The sequence below is a fragment of the Syngnathus floridae genome, chromosome 3, assembly GCF_059516105.1.
Source record: "Syngnathus floridae isolate MCC-2025c chromosome 3, RoL_Sflo_1.0, whole genome shotgun sequence".
Lineage (NCBI taxonomy): Eukaryota > Metazoa > Chordata > Actinopteri > Syngnathiformes > Syngnathidae > Syngnathus > Syngnathus floridae.
The window spans coordinates 7,942,754-7,963,186 of record NC_142415.1 but is presented as its reverse complement, the minus strand read 5'-3'; the positions used below and the strand labels follow the sequence as shown (position 1 = coordinate 7,963,186).

Below are 20,433 nucleotides of genomic sequence, written 5' to 3'. Positions count from 1 at the left end.
TTTGTCATAAATGTGACCAAAAAACAACAACAAAACGCTCACTGTTGCTGATCTTTCTGTTAGGACTGCAATGAAAATTAAACAAACAACCAACCAAACAAACATATAAATAAATAAATAAATAAATAAATAAATAAATAAATAAATAAATAAATAAATAAATAAATAAATAAATAAATAAATAAATAAATAAATAAAATTATTTGGGTAAGGTGTGATACAGTTTTCCTCCTTCCTGATTTTTTTATTTTTGGCATGTTTGTCTCAATGTTTGCCATCATTAAAGAGATTTAAATATTAATCAAAGACAATAAAAGAGAATGCAAAATGCACTTTTTAAATGGTGATTAAAAGGAAGGAAAGCAAAACCTAACCCGGTCCTATGTGGTTTTTTTTTTTTTTCTTCTTCCTAAACCTAATAACTAATTGGGCCTCCCGTAGCAGCGGCATTGGATTTGGGCAAGACGTGTGGTACACGCAGATTTATTTTTCCAGCCAGCAGAGGTCAGTGTAGCACTTACAAACTGTCATTTAATAAGGACCAACAGCAAAAGCATTAGAAAATTTAACTTAGAGGCTTTTTCAAAGTCTCCAGTACAATACTACTATATACTGCATATGTAGTAAATAGTAGAAACGCACAGCATGATAATATTTTGCATATTTTGCCACACGAGGTTTACAACATTAGAGGTTATCTACAACTCTCAGCATGAGGCAGTGCATTTTTATGCACCTACAATTTAATTAGAACATAGATTATTCAATTTGTTCCTCAGTGCTGGTGTCAGTCACAAGTTAGAATTATTGCATATTTAATTCATCTCTGGTAATGAAAAGTCAGTCAATCAGACTATTTAGGTGCTGTAGTTAATACAAATTGGAGGCAAGCTTATTAAAATATTACATAATGGTAGGTTCAACAGGGTTACCTTTCCTGCAACAGCTCTGCAAGCTTTTTTTCCTCAAGCAGCCCAACTATTTGAACCCTCACGCAAGTGGTTTGGTAGGGCGTGCAGTCTCTTTTACCCCAAGGGTACCAGAACAAAGTCTGCATTCATATTCTAACCCCTGCGGTGCGTCTGTGACAGGAGGAATGGTTATGCTTTTCATTAGTCTCCAACACACAGCAGCACATAAAGAAACAAGAGTGTCTACATGCTCTGGGCCGGTAATTATTGTTTCTGTTTGCTTCTGAGGATGCTGCCAAACTCGCCTCTGGGGTTGAGGAAATCTCAAAACTGCACAGTCAAGCAGATGGACCACTAAAATCTGAAAGGTCTACAGACAGAGTGTCTAATTCCTGCCGTTGAGCCTTGCTCAACATCACATTCTTTTTTTTGTGTAATTACAACTTCACTGTAACTAACAGACTACATGGATACCAAGTTTTTGAATGTGAGAGACACCAACCTTGAAGAGGAAAAAATGCTTATTGCTTTGATCGTGTGTGTCGTATTCCAGATGACCAGCTCACGCATGCCCTGTGGCTCAGCCCAACGCGGTGTGCAGTAAACCACACACGTAGGGATTAACAAACCAAAGTATTGAACAGGTTTAACAATTACGACAGCTGGTCGACAGATTCATGAGCAAATTGGGGAGTAAGAATCACGTGAATACTTTCATTGCACAGGATAGACTTTTTGAAACAGTACAATCAGGGGGGTTAAATTATAGGTCTGGTGATAGATACTGTATACAAAACTGTAGTATTTTATATCGTCAATTAGATTGTCAAGAATCACAAGATATACGGTATATATTTTATTTTATAGATAAAACAAATGTATAAAGCAACACATCATTCTTTTTCTAAACAGGAGAACATAATGGACATAATTGTATACCAGAGATTCAAAATGAAGCAAAATCACAACTATTACAGATGAACTAATAAAGTGAGCAATTTGGAAACGCTCAAACACAGTAACTAAAGAGTGTACAAAGAATCTTTCTCGGATTAGCGGGTCTAATAAAAGCCCTTTAAGGACTTGTACTGAGGCGATCAGTGACACCACAAAAAGGAGTCATAGTCTCAGATTGGTAGATGCTACTTTTCTGAAACAAACTGAACACTGACAGGGTTTGATCATCATCACCCATCTGTTAAACACACTTGCTTTATGTCCCAATAATGTTAAATATTAGCACCACTGGGCAGGGATTAATTCCAAAGTTGTACGTATTTATGAAGACAACTGCCGTATTTTCCAGACTATAAATCGCAGGTTTTTTTTTTTCATGTTTGCCCGGGGGTGCGACTTATACTCAGGAGCGATTTATGTGTGAAATTATTCACATATTATATCATTCCACATATTATTTTCACAATAAACTGCAAGAGGACACTCGAGGCTTGTGTGTCAAGATTCAGAAAGGCTGAAAAAATTGGAACTGCAACTGCCGATGAGTCTGACGTAAGAGACGTAGAAGAAGAAGTGGCGCATCTTCTACCTCTGGAGTTAGCGGAGTTGTTTAAAAGTGACACAGAGGATGAAGATTTCATTGGATTTAGTGATTTGGAGTGACACGGACGGTATGGTAAACCTGTTAGCATATCATTTACGCTATAGTTATCTGAATAAATCTTAATATGCTATGTTAACATACCAGGCACGTTCACAGTTTGTTGTTTATGTGTCATGTAACATTAGCATACCGTACAATTATTCAGCCTGTTGTTGCCTCTATTCTATTTTTATTTTAATTTGCCTTTCAAGATGACATGTCTGGTGTTGGATTTTATCAAATAAATTCCCCCCAAAAATGTGACTTATACTCCAGTGCGACTTATATGTCTTTTTCTTCTTTGTTAAGCATTTTATGGCTGGTGCGACTTGTACTCCGGAAAATACGATATTATCTAAGAAGGTTTTGTATCTTTTCTGTGTTCAGGTAATGGAGTGTTTATTTTGGGAGTAAATGAACTCCCTGCAAGAAGTAAAGCTAAGACTGAATATTTCTCATCCATCTTTGATCACCTTATGACAAAACATTACAAAGGTAAACTGGTCAAAAACAATATAAACGATACAGTACAAATAAAAATTGAGCTGAGCTGTTATTATTTACATGCTGCCATCAAAACCTTTCCCTTTATAAAAAGCTTAATGGAGAAAAAGTCTCTGACCAGAAAAATAGAAGTTATTTTGGGTTAGGACGATCTTTTCTTCTGGTTTCTGTATACAATGAGGCTGTGTTTTTTACAGTCCTGAGAGTTTAAACATGAATATAAAGTAGGGAAGCAACTGCACTGTTAACACAAATACAAATGTTAAGCCATGTGAGATGACTCTGGTGTCCTTATTGCGGATTCCTACTACATGACAATTATGGGACAACACAACAAGGTTTTGTGACGTGAGCAATAGGAGTGTCAGTCGCAAAGGCTGCGTTAACAGCAGGGGCGGAGCTACTATCTCTATCTAGCCACTCTTCTATCAAGGGGAAGATGTTGAAAAACGGGAATCTGTGGTGCAGATAATCAGTTCCAAATATCATTAGTGTGATAGAAAGCATGTCCAATATGTTTCTGAGACACCTGGTTTTAAAATTTTGGGGGGGAAAATGGTACACGCATCAGACAGCCAAATAATAGGAGGTTAAACAAGATCTTAAAGACAGCGATTCTTTTTTCAACAATACAATATGACATACTGTATGTACAATATTCAAACAATTGATCAAAATCAATAAATGAATCTCTTAATTGAACAACAAGAACACCTCCTTGTTGAGAAGTGACAAGAACAATCAACAAGCAGAGTTCATACTAACATGGTCTTACTTTAATGCACTTGTCCCCTTTTGCCACATAAAAATCAAACATGTCCAGTATATAAAAAAAAGTGCTACTGACAGCTGGTAAGGGGGGAAGAGCAGGCTTGTGGGTCACTGAAGGATCATTTTGTTGTTTTCAGTCCCTACCATAGATAGGTTCCCTAGGAGACGCTGGAGCAGCGGATGCTGGGGGAGCCCATCTGCGTGAGCACCTTGTCCAGCCACTGCAAAGGGCCGTTCAGGTGCAGCTCGATCCAGCAGGGGGTGCTGGTCACCGTCTGTCGCCTGCAAACAGATCCAGTTGGATGAATGAGCTTTTACTACTCTGGCAGAGGAGATGATACCAGAATAACAAAAAAAACAACTCGTAAATGTTATTGTCATGATCTTTTTTTCCTTTCCTCTCAATAAATTTAGAGAATAGAGCATAGCCAGAAGATTTTAATCATTCAGCTGAAGAAAGCGATAGTGAGGTGTGGGTTGAGATGGAGAAGCGGGAGGCCGCGGCTGGTTTAGTTCTCAGAATCCTGTTTTTAAGTGTCTCCACATGACCGAGCTGGAACGCTGCCACTCCCGGCGCAATAGCATCTCCCCCGTGGGCGCTAATCATTCTTACTATCAATGAGTCAGACACCGTGGAAATGTGGGAGGGAACCGTAGAGGGAAAGTCTGACATCTCTTTTTGACACAGTCCATGTGTGTTTGTTTGAAAATAGCCTGTCGTGCCAGCTGAGGCCGGTCGGCCTTATTGAGGGAAGCCAGAAGACGTCTGAGAGCCGGGGAAGATGGTCTCTGGGACAGGAAGAAATGCATCCACTGAGGTACTCTAATGTCCTCTTGAGAGACATCATTAGTGAGCCATGTAGTCCACTTTTTAAAAATCCACATGATTAGGAAGTCGGAAATTAGTAAATGATTGCAAACACAGTTGCTGCATATCTGGATTTTTAGTCAACTACATACAGTATAAAGATCCCTCTTAAAATCCAATACAAATCTAATAAAAGAAGCCCTCTCCGCATTGACTTAATTGAGGTTAACCTTCACATTTATTTCCCTTATTAACTTAAGATACTACGAAATGTACAGGATGATATTTAATTACAAATGCAGCCTTGCACAGCAAATGAGCGACAACTTACCTGTATTCAGCCCCCCAACCCTTCACAAAACTCATGCGAATAGTGCACATCCTGGTGAGTTGGTAGACGGCCTCAAAACCTTGGTTGACAGATTGCGCCAGCAGAGCAGCAAACTCCTGGTTGTTGAAGATCTTCAGATTACAGCCTGACAGAAGAGCGGAAAGAGCCAGATGACATTAGGATGGAAACGATGCAACTGATTCTTGCCTCAGGGAATGTTTCAAAGTATATTTGATGGTCAAAACATATCAACAAACTATTCATGCAGTGAAAAATGTGTTTGTTTTGTCAAAGTCAGTCGTGGGTGACAATTCCAGCAACAGACAGACAATGGGCCATCTAAAGAGTCTTTATTTCACTTGACACACATGCCGATGGAATGTTGGAGGAAGCCGTAACACACAAAAGGGCCTGATCTCAGATTCCAATGCAATGCTTGCCAACTTCACGAGAGCAAATTTTTCCAGAACGATGATTTTCCCAGAAACTATAACGGTAAACAATAGTGTCGTTTTTTTATGTGGTTTTTTTTTTTGTTTTTTTGTTTTTTTATGATGAGCAAATTGAAGTAAGCTCCGTCAATTTTCAAACCAGTTGTTTTTTAATTATCAAGAATACAGCACATTTGAATAGAAATGTAGCACAATAAAAAATCTTTAAAAAAAGTTTATCAAGTGTAGAAAAAACTTTTCTATCCCGTTTTATTTAGTGCGTGATAAGTCTAATTATCGAGATGGACTTATGAGCACCTTCCCTCCCTTTTTCTTCCTTGATTCCATGCCGATCTCTACTCTGTCCTGGACTCACCTGGAGGGATCTTGCAGACGGTGGCAGGGTGCCAGCCGTAGCGCTGGTTACAGTTGGGGCTCTGCACAAAGATGGCGCTGTCGCTGAGACACTCGGCGAACACTTCTCCTCCGATGTAATACAGTCGCACTCCGCGACCTCAAAAGAAGCAAAGAGTCCTCAGGCAAATAGTCCGGCTGTGTCAGTACCGATGCCATCCAGCAGGGGATGCCTACCGATATGTCTGCGCGTTAGCTCCACTGCAGCATTGCGGTTGACGTTAGACAAGAGGCCCAGGCAGAAACGCTCAGAGTTGGAAGGGTCGGTGAAACCATCTACCGTCAGCGAGGGCTGCGAGGCGTGAAAAGTCTCTCCTACTCGCTGGTTCAGCTCGTAGTAGGAAATGGAGCACCAGAAGGCTGGCTCACAATATGTCACAGGCTGGAGATCTGAGATCAGCACAAGCCACAATCAACGACATGAAATAGGTCCATTCATTCATTCAATGGTCAATACATGAATCCACATTTGCTTTTCTGGATCTCATGCCCATGGCAAAATGGAGCACCACAGTGTGTTGTCTGTTTTTCCTTTTTTTTCCCCGACTACACTGTAGAACAAGCTTAAGGTCACAATGTTTCAGAATAAGTCAGTTCCAGAGAGCGACAGAGCAGCCACAGCAAAGCACAGTGATGATGAGGACCACATGAACATGGAGACACAAAACACAAAGTGTGGAAGACATTATACTGAGCTTGCGTCACACCATTTCAATATCATCCGCTGTGTCCCAGAAGCTTTTACCAGACTAATAGTGGAAACTCAAGCCTCACTGTTGGGAAACCAGAGCCAGAAATGGTCAAATTATATGATACTTCCGAAAAAATCCTCTGGTTCTGGTCATTTGGGAGCCAGAAATGGTCAAATTATATGACACTTCCCAAAAAAAATTCTCTGGTTCTGGTCATTTGCAACATTTTGTCCTCTACTTTCATGAATGGAAACAAGCTGCCAAAACTCCTGCTGTTTTCCGTCCTGATTGGATAAACATGGGATATTGTCACTGATGTCTGTGTGGCCGGAATGCTATCTTGGCTGTTTCACAGCTCACACGGTGCAAGGAAAACAAAAGGCTCTTTCATCACCTGGTTTCCTCTTACAAAAAAGGAGTCAAATCAAACACGGTTTTCCCACTGGGGAGACGTTCTATCACAACATTTGTCTGCGAGTGAAGGCGGACAGACTGAAAAGAAAACAAAGAAACACTCAAACACAGTCCTTACCCAAGTTATTGTGTGTGGGGGAAACAGGATTGGGCGATAGGTTTGGTGAGCCCGTGTCCATGCTGTGGGTCATCTGGTGGTCGCTGGTCTCGCCATCCTCACTGAGGTAGCCTGGGGGTGGCGTTTCTGAGCATGCAAACAAATGCCATCTCACCGATCTCATTTAAATATACGTACATATCACTGGCAGACAGTCAGGCACTGTACATTTGATGGTGCCATGCTATTAAGTTTTTTAAAAAATGACAGGAATTTTCTTTTCATACCCTAAATCAGGGGTGTCAAACAAATTTTTGTTCGCAGGCCGCATTGTAGTCATAGTTTCTTTCGGAGGGCCATTATGACATTATAAATGTATGAGCACCTCATATTATATACAGTATAAGCTACAAAACAAACTGACAAATAACTCGTTTTCAAATCAGATGAGTAAAAACTGGTCAAATATTTAAAAAAAAAAAAGATATTTTTAAAAGTGAAGATATTTTGCAATTCTAGTAATGACACGAATATTATGCACGAATTGTCTTCGCGGGCCACATAAAATGATGTGGCGGGCCTTATCTGGCCCTCGGGCCTTGAGTTTAACACCTGTGCCCTAAATGTTTGTTTGACTTTCTCTGTGTAAAAACAAGCATGAATCAGTAGCACCACGTGGATGAATGATTAGCCTTAACAATACATAGCATGAAAGAATCCCATGCGAGTGCAACATGTGCTTTTGTAGGTCGACGCTGTACCTGGTATATAGTTGCTCTGGGGTTCAATGCCAGCAGGGAAGTTGGTATTTTCAGGTATTGAATGGCTGTAGTCATCCAGAGGTGGAAATTCACTGGGGATTTCTGTGTGTCTGGGCACCAGCACAGGCGGGAGGACTGTATGATGGACACACAGACGCATGAGAAAGTAACCCAAACAAAAACAAAATGTGCCCGATGAAAATCTTACCTGGAGTCTCCACTCTCTGGTAGTGGTAGGGATTGACGCACACCTCGTCCTTCTTTGTGTGAAAGGCGTACTCGCACAACTCCACTGCCCGCAGTTCATGGTGGGACTGCAGGTCGGGCCAACGCCACAAACGACAGTAGATAACATGGGGCAGACCTTTTCTGTGCGATACCTGCAGACGGCCATCCAGAGACCTGCACATGGGAGAGAAGTGAGACCACAGTTAGTGTCGGGATTGCTGAGGGAAGCAGCAGGGTTGTAATATTGTTTGACATAGTCTGGTCCTTGAAAGCATCCATGCAGCCTGAATCAAGTCCATCCCTACTTCCACAAACCTAATTCAAATGATCAGCTCACTAGCAAGCTTTGCACAAGCCTGATAACGATCATTTGAATCAAGGACGTTGAAGACATCCAAACCTAGTCGCTTCTTTAACCACAATTCCTGGGGCAATCTCTTGATGACAAATGTTTCTTTCCATCAAAATGGCAATATAGGCTGATGTTTTGTTTTGGGTTGCTATTTTTAAATCCTACATCGGATGATTCAGTGCCTCATCAATCATGAACCACACTGGCATACACTTGGAGTTATAAGAATGGAAAGTAGTGCAGAAAAAAAAATCCCCAAAGCATATGTGTGATATCGAATGTCATCACGGATGAAAGTACACGTGAAAGCATTTCCGACCATTGCCTTTTACAGGATTATGATCTGAAAATAAGATCAAAACAATTGCTGCCTGTCCAGAAACCAGAGTAGAACAACAAAAAGCAATTCACTGTACGCTGACTGGTAAATGTAGTTATTGAAAGAGAAGCTCAATACTCCATGAGGTCGGCTGTTCTGACAATATGTTTAGCAAAAGATTGGACTCACATGCTCTAACATGCGCTGATGGGACCTCCAAGCAAAGAACCAACCGCTTGGGTTACAGAACATACACGCTCTGTAAATATTACCATTTGTTCTGCTTGTTGCAGGGAAATGGGTGCGGAGCAATTATATTGAATAAATATCCGGTTTATGTCCACATACAAAAAAGAACCCTGGGTCAAATTTAACAAAATTGATATTATACTGTTCACATTGACAATGGGGTTACTTGTGAAAGTTTGGACTGATGCAAGCAGCTAAAATGTCCAAAGCTCCTGCTGACTAGAAGGAAAACATGGAGAATAGATTAGCAAAGAGGAAAAGAGAATGGAAGAAAAACATTTACTTAAAACCATTAGCCTGTTGGATAAAAGCAATTCAACTTGCGGTTCTGAAAATACCTCTCTGAAAATATAACTACTATAAAATTGGCATTAGATCCAGCTACAGGGTGTTCCCTTTGTCTTTTTGCATGTTTAAGTAAAACCAGCTCGGTTGAGCGTCGATGTATGAAATGATGCGATGTCTTTGGTATGCGTCTTATGTCGCTGCTGGTGCTGTTGCTGCGTGGGTGTCTGCTTGAGACGAGACTCTGCGTGGGCTCACACAGACATGCACAAAGTGCAGTGGCTGCCGTGTCATCCTACTTTGCTTCATTTTCTTTGAAAATACCCTTTTATGTACCTCATTATTACACTGGAACCTCTCATCTTAACAAAACCAAGATTGGGATTGAGCTATTCAAAAAGAAAAAAATTGCCACACTTTATTCTGCAATTATGTAGATATGTACAGAGCTTTTTGTTTTTGTGTCAAAGCAGGAATGCAAGATAAGCCTGTGAGTAAGTCATGGTTGTAAAAACGTTGAGTAGGGCAGGGGGATGCGGGATAGTGCGACATCATGACAGTCTCTTCTTGCTATATGGCTGCTCGAGCCAAACACTGTCAACATGAAATCCAGAAGGACAGACAGGTCCAGACACACATTATATGTGCCCTTCATTCCAATGACTCACTTCCATGAGGACATTTACAATGCTGATGAGAAAGAGCAGTAAAAACTGCACCGCTTTCACGCTTGGGCTTGCTACTGAGAGGAAGAAGTGGTCACATTGTCTAAACAACCACAACCTGAAGGGATGTTTAGCAGCAGGAGGCTAGTCGGTCAGCAAACGTGCAATTGCTTGTGTTTGTGGAGAAGGTGAGGGGCTTCCAATGAAAACATAGTCGCGTTTGTTTTAAAATGATTTTTTTTCCAAAGAGAACTGATTTCTTATTTGATTTCATGTAAGACCGATTCAACATTCATTCATATTTACCAGTCTTAAATAGGGCACACTCTTCGAAGTTACTCAAATAATATTTCAATGTAACTAAATCTTGCATGTCTGAATGATTAATATTGTCATAACATGGTGAGTCAGAGCACGATCATAAATACTTAAATTGTAACAGGATGTCAGGAGGATTACAGAAAGAAATTAGTTGAGAGGAGTGACGCTGGAACGTGGGCGTACTTCTTTTCATGTTTCTCGGCCTCCTGTTGATTCTCAGTAAAACACTACAAATCTTTTTCTTTCATGCGATAAAATCAACTAGTGGTTAAAAAATAAAAAGGACCAATTCGTACGGATTTCCATCCATCCAACCATTTTCTGAACTGCTTTTCCTCACAAAGGTCGTAGGCATGCTGGAGCCTATCCCAGCAGTAAGAGGGGGACACTCTGAACCGGTTGCCAGCCAATCGCAGGGCACACAGAAACGAACAATCATCCACACTCGCACTCACACCTAGGGGCAATTTGGAGTGCTCAATCAGCCTACTATGCATGTTTTTGGGAAGTGGGAGGAAACCGGAGTGCCCGCAGAAAACCCAAGCAGGCACGTGGAGAACATGTAAACTGGGAGGGCCAACGGTGGAATCAAACCTGCACCCTCTGAACTGTGAGGCGGACGTGCTAACCAGTGCGTCACCGTGCCGCCCTTTACACAGTTCCACCACAGGCAATACTATGTCAACAAGATTCTGATATAGGACCTGAGAACGTGAGATAGATCAGTAGTTTGTCAGTGAATGTTTGTGTGCGACCCAGTGTGACGTCTCAAAGCCATATAGCCGGCCGGCTCAGACAGAGCAGATTGAACCTGACGGACTTTAGCTTGAGGGCAAAACAAACGAAAAAAACGAGGAAAGCTTTTGTCCGAGAGACGCAAACGTTTGTGCGGCTTTGCTCGTCCTAACTCGCACAGCCACCCTCGATTCTTTTGACATAGACCTCGGTCAAACTTCCAGCATTTTAAATGTATGCACACGAAACAGACAGATGCTTTCTGTTGTTTCAAAGTGATGAATATTATAGCATTGAAACTGAAGTAAGAAAATAAATAAATAGGACGCTGTTGAAATTTGGGGGTAATTGTACCTCCCCATGTGGTAAGTGAGTGTACATAAACATGAAGGGGGAAGGGGGTAATGAACCAAGTTGGGGAGGGTTAAAGAAAGGAGGTTGCTGCTGGACAAAGGGGCTGGCAGGGTGTCTCAAAAGCTCAGGGCAGCTCAGAGTGTCTGGGCCTCGTGACCCCCACCCCTATAACCCCCTCTCCTCCGTCTGTCTACCTCCAGAGAAGGTTGTGTAGGGGAAGGGACAGACTAATAACATTGAGCTGGTGTCCTCTAATGACAACACGAGCAGAATCATAATTTTTCTGAGTAATCAAGGTCACTTATGGGTTTTGAGCTCATTTGCCTGATTTCTCTCAAAAGTAAATGGGAGGTGTCCGATAACACAATATGGATAAAAAGGTATAAACATTTTGTGTTTACCAATATTGCCACACTGCTGTTACTTTTATCTCAAATTTAGATTTACAGTTTAGCCCCAAATTATTCATAAACCTGTGGGATTTTGAGCTTTTATTATTATAATTCTTTTTTTAAAAACTACTACATGGACACATGGAAGTGGCAAAAGAACTTATATTCGCGTTTCAAAAATAATCTCATCCATACACATTCAGTTTCTCCCAGATGAAAGTTTCAATTCATCTTCAGATGTCATTCAACTGAGTTTACATTCAAACAAAGACAGTTGATAGCAACTTTTAGTAAAAGTGCCATTTGAGAAAGAGTTGTATTTTGTCTGTTAAGTTTGAGGTTGGTCATGAAGTGAATTTTCTCATGCAGGGGAAAACATTTCATTGTCATGAGGAATTCACTCGACTCTCCAGACTGGCCTGGTCGAGTACAGTATGTCTACTGGTTTCATATGTCACATTTGGCCCGTCACTCATTGGTTCCAGCGCTCTCCAACCCAATGATATCACCTGCGGGACACGCTCAAGCTGGCTTTCGCTTTTCTCGCCCACCCAATTATTGGTTCCTTTCACTCTGCATCCCCTTTTGTAAGGAAAAGACACATCTAATAGCTTTTCCAGAAAGGCTGGGAGGAAGGTGGGAGGTGAGTGTGTGTGTGTGTGTGTGTGTGTGTGTGTGTGTGTGTGTGTGTGTGTGTGTGTGTGTGTGTGTGTGTGTGTGTGTGCGTGTGCGTGTGTGCGTGCATATGTTCCTATGGTTCGCTTGCACCACTGAAGGAATGTACTTGAAAGCCAAGAATTGTAAACTTAACATGTTTTTTTTTTCTTGGAATTCCAGAAAATGAAGTGCATTTCTTTCTTTGTTGTGACACTTCCATTTGCATTTCATTAAAAAAAAAATGTTTCATAAATTAGGTCATAAATGAGTTTGCTGCTAAATCTTGCCGGCTACCTTTAATGCTAGTTAATGACTAGAGCAGCCTGTGACTTTTGAAATAAAAATGAATGATGATTTTAATGTTCCAGATGGGATCGATAAATTAACTCAAATGCCAAGCAATATAGTGAGGCGAATGGTAGACACGTCAGCCCGGCCTGCAGGCCAAACTAAGGAAATTCATTTTCTTAAACAGCAAATAAAAAAATAATAATAAATTTTTAAAAAATTTAAAAAAATTAAATTATATATATATATATATATATATATATATATATATATATATATATATATATATATATATATATAAAATTTTAAATTTTTTAATATATAATTAAAAAATAAAAATTTTGTATATATATATATATATATATATATATATATATATGCACACATACACACATGCATACACACACACATCTGTATAAACTATTCAGTTACTTGAGTGACATTTCCATTCTAAAATCCAAGAAATTGAGACAGTTGGTGTTCATTAATATGGCCAATAGGAATGTACGATTACATTTCAGAAGTGGGATTAAGTAACGACCATCTATTCAATGAAATTACAATCAGTAACTTGAGTTATAAATGGAAACATCTATGGCAGTTACACAGCTTTTCTGGAAGTAGAGATATGGGACTCAGAGATTAGGAGCTTGGTGAAAAATGATTAATTTAGCTATAAAATTAAATTACCACTGCAATTGCGTGATCTCAAAAGCTGCTGTTTTTGCAGTGTTACAGACTGACCCGGAATCCATTGTGGCAACTATTTCACATGTTAACGTTGTCTCCCTCCGCTACCTCTAAACTCACCAGTCAGAAGCGGCATGCGACTCATGAATGGCGATGCAAACCAATTAGCTTTGAGCTGCTGTTCGACAACTGCGGTGCTAAAATAACTTGGGCCACACTGAGGCACGTTCATGGGCAAAAGGAAAAACAACATTTATAATCAATTAATTGTTATTTTAAAAAATTGTGAGAGTCCCTTGGAGCATATTCAAAACCCCTAATTCATTGCCAGTTTTGTGTTGACCTAGCTAGTGCTGTGTGCCAAAACAACTACAGACTCTATGAAAGTGGATCAACAATGCCGCTACTGGCTGTGACCAAGTAGTACCTCCCATTCTGCCCTAATTTCTTCATGGCTCAATTTCCCCAATAATCAATTATGGACAAATCAACTTTTTCTTGCCAACAATGATTCCTGACTGCCAAATGACCTTTTTAGGTGGCTCAGTCGTGCAGTGATAGCGTCCAAACTTGTAGGTGCTGGGTTCAACTTTGAACTTTGACTTCAATCATCAAGGCCGGTGATCATGTCAAAGTGTTCTTGGGCGAGGCATTTTATATTTCTATTTTGCTCCCAGTAGGGCCTGGCAGCACCATTCATGGCAGCCTCAATTTACATTTTGTGTTCTTGGTATGTTTTCACCATGTGTAGCATATTTGAACAAGCAAGTTCCAAGTTAAAGGGGCGTGGCTTGGTTATAGAGTGATAAACGTCAACCTTGAAGGTGGTGGGTTCAATCCTCAAGTCAATTTAGACTTGATTTATTTTCCAGCTAATTTTGTAAATCATATACACATCCAAATGATGTCAAATGTAGCTGAGATTCCCAAAATAGACATACAGATGCAAATAAATACCGTATTTTCCGGACTATAAGGCGCACCGGACTATAAGGTGCACCTTAAATGAATGGCGCATTTTAAAACTTTGTCCTTATATAAGGTGCACCGGACTATAAGGCGCACCATTAATGCATCATGTCAGATTTCCATAGCCTTTTTGATTCATGATTCATAGTCTTCAGCGGGCCACTTATGATTGATTTCATGACACAATGCTTCGGGCCAGTTTAAATTTAGGAATTTGGTCCATATATAAGGCGCACCGGACTGTAAGGCGCACTGTCGGCTTTTGAGAAAATTTTAGGTTTTTAGGTGTGCCTTATAGTCAAGAAAATACGGTAGCCTGTATAGGTCTATCCTCCTTCAGTGCAAAATAAAATCATACTGCGCCAAAGCAGAGGTCCCTAAATTTCTTTTTGGTTATAATGGTGGTCCCTTGGACAAAACCAGATGAAAACCCCTGTTTTAGGATTAACTTGATTATGACTTTGAAGCAGCAGTCTATGGTTCTTTATGTGCGGTTGTTTTCCTGCACACGGGTAGTTGTAAACCAGTACCCAGTGAGCACAAAGGCAGGTTTGTTGTCTGCTAAGCGTGCCTGTCTGTGTGTATGCAGCTTGTGCACATGGAAGCACATGCACGCGCACGCACACCCCCGCAGATAGACGGGCCAGGGCAAAGTCAAGGCCAAGCTGTCTCCTTAACCCCTCCATAAAGCAAACAGCAGGCCACACCCGCCCAGAGTTCCCGGCAGTCTCAAAGACCATTGCCCTAAGCTAACACACTCACACTGACAGGCAAATTACACAGAAAGATAGCAAACAATAACGTGTAGAAATTCTCATTCACTTATTATCGGCATTCGGGTTGACCGTGCAACCGCCGAGTGAATCACCTTGATTTCTACTCTCTGACTCACATACACAATAACATCTCAAATGACTCAGGTGTGCGCCTTGACAAATTGAAAAGAATAAGAGTGAATGAGTGTGCAATGATTGACTTTGACCGCAGTTATCGACCATCAAAATCGAACACACCATGAGAAATGGATTTCCAAAAGCCTAAAGTGGCTCCTGAAGTGTTTGTTGTTTGATTGATTTAAATTATGTAAGCCATGTAAACCTATTTTGCATTATTTCGATAAACAAAGTACACTCCTTACATCAAACAGCCATCATTCTGTTCAAATCTCGACGCTAGACTTGAGAAAACTTCCTGCAGATGTTGAAATGACAAATGACTCGACCAACAAGTGACCTACAGCTCAAATGGATACCAGCCCAGCAAGCACAAATCACTCCTTGCAATATCATGTTGTGCCATCTTCTTCGGTTGCTGTTCAAATAAACATCCGTGGCTTTAATTTGCAAAAAAATCTAAGTTCAGCATTAAGAAAATAGCACTCTGCTGTAAAAACAAACAACTACTGTCACTTATTACAAATCTCTTTCTATTTGGTTATTCGTCCAGCCAATAACACACTTGTCTTTGAACTTGATAACAACACATTACAAGGACTTCTCTACAACGCTTTCTTTGTCACATGAACTCTTTCTATGTCACATTAATTTCACACCACTTCTAAAATCACTAAATGAGACAGACTGTCTATGAAGAAAATTTTCCTCATGTACAGAGACCAAATTCTGAAATACTAAAGCAAGAGACAGTAAGCTCAATCAGAAGAAAAACATAAAAGCAACATACATGAATCCTTGCATTATTTTTGCTGCTTCTGTTTCCAGTTGATGCAAGAGTTCAAGTTTTTATTTGGAGAGCGGGTTTATATCTTTATGGCATGAACGTCTTAACAAGCAGTGCCCCTAAAGCACAGTACTTTCCACATATATGTGTGTAAAGTGTTGTCTCTATTGAAAACATCAGCTGTCCCAGTTTCCCTCCAGCCTTTGCATGTATAGATTTTTTTTTTTTTTTTACGAGTCTCAAAGATCTTCACACAAATGTGACCTAATTTGTGTCTGTCAAGCAAAGAGCACCCACACAAAACAATGTGTGAACAAATACAAAGACTGTTACAAATACTTTAGTCACAGTTATGAACAGGGAGGTTTTTGGAAGTAAATCAGTAGCACTAAACATGCATCTTGGACGTCACTCAGAGTTCCCTAAATATTTTGGTCAAACTCCAAATGCAAGGTGTTCAACATTCAACATATATAAATTTGAGGCTAGAAATGTGTGCAAAAATCTTATTTAAGCTGTCACTATTTTTTTGCAGTTATTCAAACCACAAATGCGTCGCCTCATAGCTGACTCATTGAAAATTTGCTGTTTGTGTCCAGTTTGTGACGATCTCAAGTTGACTGCTCTTGGCAAATGGAAATGATAGAAAGCAGGCAGAGAAAGAGGAAGGAGCTACAGTAAGTCATTACCACAATTCCACAAGTGCTCCTTGGTGGACGGGGTTCTTAACCATCAAGCGTGGAGTGTTTATTGAGCTTCAAAAAAGCAGAAAACTCCTGGTCAAACCACAATGACGTCAAGGGCAAGAAAAGATGCAGCCCTTTGGAGATGATCGACCAAACCAGATCAACAGCATCATGCAGGGGGTTAGCAAACAATAACAAAGAACGTTTTTGGGGGGTATTTTCCATGAAGCAATGCAACAGTCAAAGTATTGGTGAAAGCAAGCCTGACTAACGTGTTTTGGGGTTTACCAAAGATTTGGGCAATGTCTACTTTATACAAAGCCATAAAGCGGAGCCTCTTAATGTTAATCAACCAAATGATATTAGAAATGAGGTATTAGCTGTAAATTGAAGCACATCCAGTCAAACAGTTGTATTCACTCCACCAGCAGGTGCACCGACAACCGGCTCACGGGTGCAGTAGCTAAGCCTCGGCTCGGAGTTTGAGTGTCAGGGAGAGCAAGGAGCTGACCTCAACACGGACAGGCCTCGACATGCAGGCAGCTGCTCTCGGCATGCCAGCGCACAGGAGAATTAATAGAAGCAGCGGCTCTCGCTTTGGTCACAATGACAGCCAATTCTGATCCTGGGTCATCTTAATGCGCTCTGTCTCTTCCCTTCCGCATTAGTGGTGGGAAATACGAAACCTGGATCACGCCAAACATTGTATAAATTTCCGGCAGGGCTTAAGTATGATTGCTGTTGGCCTGAGTTGTACGGTATGAGCTGTGCACTTGTGGCAATCAAGAATTTGGGAGTGCCCGCGTACGCTTCAGTTTCAGCTCACACACGGTATGTGATTAAGTCAAAATTACAGCCTCTGTGTGTTACTTTTCACAACTTAGTGCACGTTCTGGAATTCACTGTTGCTGCCGTTAAACAGTCATGTGACAGGCAGTCGCCAAGAGGGAAGAAAGGCTCGTGTAGTATTCTCGTATCTGAATTGTCCTGTAAACTACAAAATATTGACCCTCAATTTGCTCCTGATGTTGATTGAATCAATGGGCAATTTTTCAGCTTCAGTATTTCGCTTTCATGTCAGCATCCACTAGAAGGCTGCAGCGTGCGAAAAACTCAGTTGATGGCAGATATGACCTCCCTATTGCGCAATTTGCAGTCCCTGCGCGATGTCGCTAATGTACGACAACTACAGAAAGTAGTTAATGTACGGCAACTACACAAGAACAAAATAAAAAGGTTGCTTAAAAATACATAGGTAAGATTTCATATATTCGATTCAATTATAAATGTAATATCATAGACTATGATATTTACACATGAAAAGACCATTTTTTTTCAGCACAGGAACAGGAAATTATACGAAAATCTCCCTGTTTTCGTTATTTTTGGTCAAATCTGAAATAAATTGTGGGTGATATGCTTCATCTGTTCTCTGATGGGAGAACTATTCATAATGGTAACACACAGCGAGAAGGAAAATTTCAAAATAAATCTTAGCGGACCAAAGAATAAATTAATACATCAATGCCTTGGTTTTCTTTCATTTTGAAGTTTTCCCCGGCTGCGAGGGGTGACATGGCGGCTGTCTTGACTCGTAGTTGGGGCCAGTTTATATCATCGACACAAACTGTTTGCCATCAATATGAACACAATGCCATCCCAAAATTATGTTCGATTACTAATTAATGACCCCTAATTAAAAAAGAACCCCAATAAATAAATAAATTAGGCTGACAGGCAACCAACAGTCTTATGGAAGAGACACTCTATGTCATCTGATGGCGCCTCAATATTCGCAAAATAATAACAAATGGAAACAGATGATAAGTTGCATGTTTGTTTGGTGCAATGTCACAAAATCTGCTTGAAAATTATAAACATTTTGGATACAAACCCAAATAATGACAAACCTTACTGGTTTAAACCATTTTTTTTAAATCAACAGCGCAATCAAGTGGAATCAGGAAATGGTTCATGAAGAAAATTTGAAGCTTTATCTTCTCATCACTAACAACTTCTAGTCTACTCCAAGCACTGATTCAGTGTCGTTGATTGCATCTCCACGCAGCTCATAGAGGAGAAGGGCGAGAGTAGGTCAGCTCTAGCGCCAGAAAACCAAGCAGATTAAGGACAAGTTATATAACTTGGACTCTATTTGAGCCTGTGCATTGCATGTGTCAATGCACAGCTACAAAAAACGTCCTGCAGTGCCTCTGCTACTCAAGTCATGAAAAGTATGTTTTGCTGGCGTGGCGTGGAACAAATGAGCAACGCTTTGCTCGCTGTCCACCAGCACTTTCCTTTGCGTGTGTCTAAACCACGTTATTCGCGTGTTATTCAAATACGTTGAGTGCAATATGTCATATTGGCGCTACAAAGGAAGCGGAAGTGAGGGCGATAATATATACCGCAGCGACTAAGTTAAAAAACAAAAACAAAACAGTGCATGTGTGATTTCACTGCACAAAGTCGTAATTAACCTATTCTTGTCACCTCTTCTTACCTTGGTATAGTGATGCATTTTGTGTTGATATTTTGCGTGGTGATGGCTTTCTCCAGTTCGTCCAGCTGTCCTGTCTTCTTCAGCTTCTTCACAAGACTTTTCACCGCCTTTTCACACCACTTCTCCTCCTGGCCGTTCTGCTCGCCTTTCTTCCAGCCCAAAAGTCGCTTGACGATGGGGGGAGTGAAAGGCAGGATTGACATCTTTTAGATTTGCTCTTGACTTCTTCCAATAGCCACAAGTTCGGCTGCCGTGGGAATAAAAAAAAAAGGAAGCGAGTTGTCTTTCAATGCAGACCGCACGCCACGGGCAAAATTGTTATTTCCACGATATATGAATGCGATTCAATGCAAATTGTTGCATCCCGGGGTTTAACGTTGAAGTGAACTCTGTCCGCCCGACTGGAGCTCATGAAATGTGCGATGGCAGTCTGTTGCGCTGTGGAATTAGTAGCCTTCCGCCAGGAAACCTAGTCCCATCTACGCGTTTTCAAACAACGGTTATTTTAAGAACTATACCAATGACTAATCCCCAAACTCACTATTATTCACCAAATAAACTCAAATAGAAATTTGTTTGTCGATATAGTGGACTGTATTCCTTAGTATGTTAGTTTGGAGTCATCCGCGGTTGCCCGTGCAAAGTCTGCATGAAATGCAAATGCAGGAGCTGCAGCTGAGCGTGTCTATTGAAACTTCAGACTGCACAACTCACCCTTCAAAAGGCCGTCTAAGCAGCTGGACAATTGCGCAACCCATTCCCCTTTTCTAATAGTGCACTTGCACTCTGCTAAAAAAAAAAAAAAAAAAGTATGCTGCTGTAGCCCTCCAATGGGAGTTATGCAACACTGGACAAAACACTAATTTGAAGGCCATATATGATTCAATATATAACTGAGAAAGCAACATTGTTTTAAATGAATTGCCATAGCCTACCACTTACCTACGTTACACAGGCTGTTTTCCCCACCCCATTGCATTATTTATTGTTAATTGTTAACTAGTATCAACAAAGCACAGGTTTCACTGCAGGGTCAAAATATTCATTTGGGTAGTTTGCGAGGCGCTTCATAATTCAAATGGCATTTTGCGCATGTAGACAAGCTATGCCACTTGTCTCAGCTTGTTAGCGCTACGAACAAAAAATACCCACTTAACAAGATGAAAGTTTGATGTGCAGAATACTGTACATGTATGCGCACACACACACACACACACGCACACACACACAGCCACACACCTACACGCACACACTGTTGACCATCCAACACTAGATGCACAATACAAGACAAGACACAGCCATGTTGAACCACACACTGTGAAAGTG

The 20,433-nt window shown here is 40.7% G+C and overlaps 1 protein-coding gene across 1 annotated transcript; it reads right to left on the bottom strand.

Annotated features, from left to right (window-relative positions):
• Window positions 1-1,754: 1,754 nt before the first annotated feature.
• LOC148400308 (SMAD family member 3) lies at window positions 1,755-19,785 on the bottom strand. The gene is made up of 8 exons (XM_088371428.1): window positions 19,108-19,785; window positions 7,943-8,136; window positions 7,735-7,869; window positions 6,995-7,120; window positions 5,948-6,160; window positions 5,733-5,870; window positions 4,926-5,070; window positions 1,755-4,068 (listed from the first exon to the last, which is right to left on the bottom strand). Exons 1-8 carry the CDS (start codon window positions 19,308-19,310, stop codon window positions 3,945-3,947), a joined length of 1,278 nt encoding a protein of 425 aa, XP_088227554.1. The 5' UTR covers window positions 19,311-19,785; the 3' UTR covers window positions 1,755-3,944.
• Window positions 19,786-20,433: the final 648 nt, after the last annotated feature.

Bases quoted from the DNA above. Each gene is read 5' to 3' on its own strand.
- LOC148400308 (XM_088371428.1), bottom strand. From the start codon at position 19,310: ATGTCAATCCTGCCTTTCACTCCCCCCATCGTCAAGCGACTTTTGGGC. The intron at 7,870-7,942 runs GTAAGATTTTCA...TCCATCATACAG, and splicing joins CCAGAGAGTGGAGACTCCAG to TCCTCCCGCCTGTGCTGGTG. The intron at 5,071-5,732 runs GTGAGTCCAGGA...CTCTTCTGTCAG, and splicing joins CGTCTGCAAGATCCCTCCAG to GCTGTAATCTGAAGATCTTC.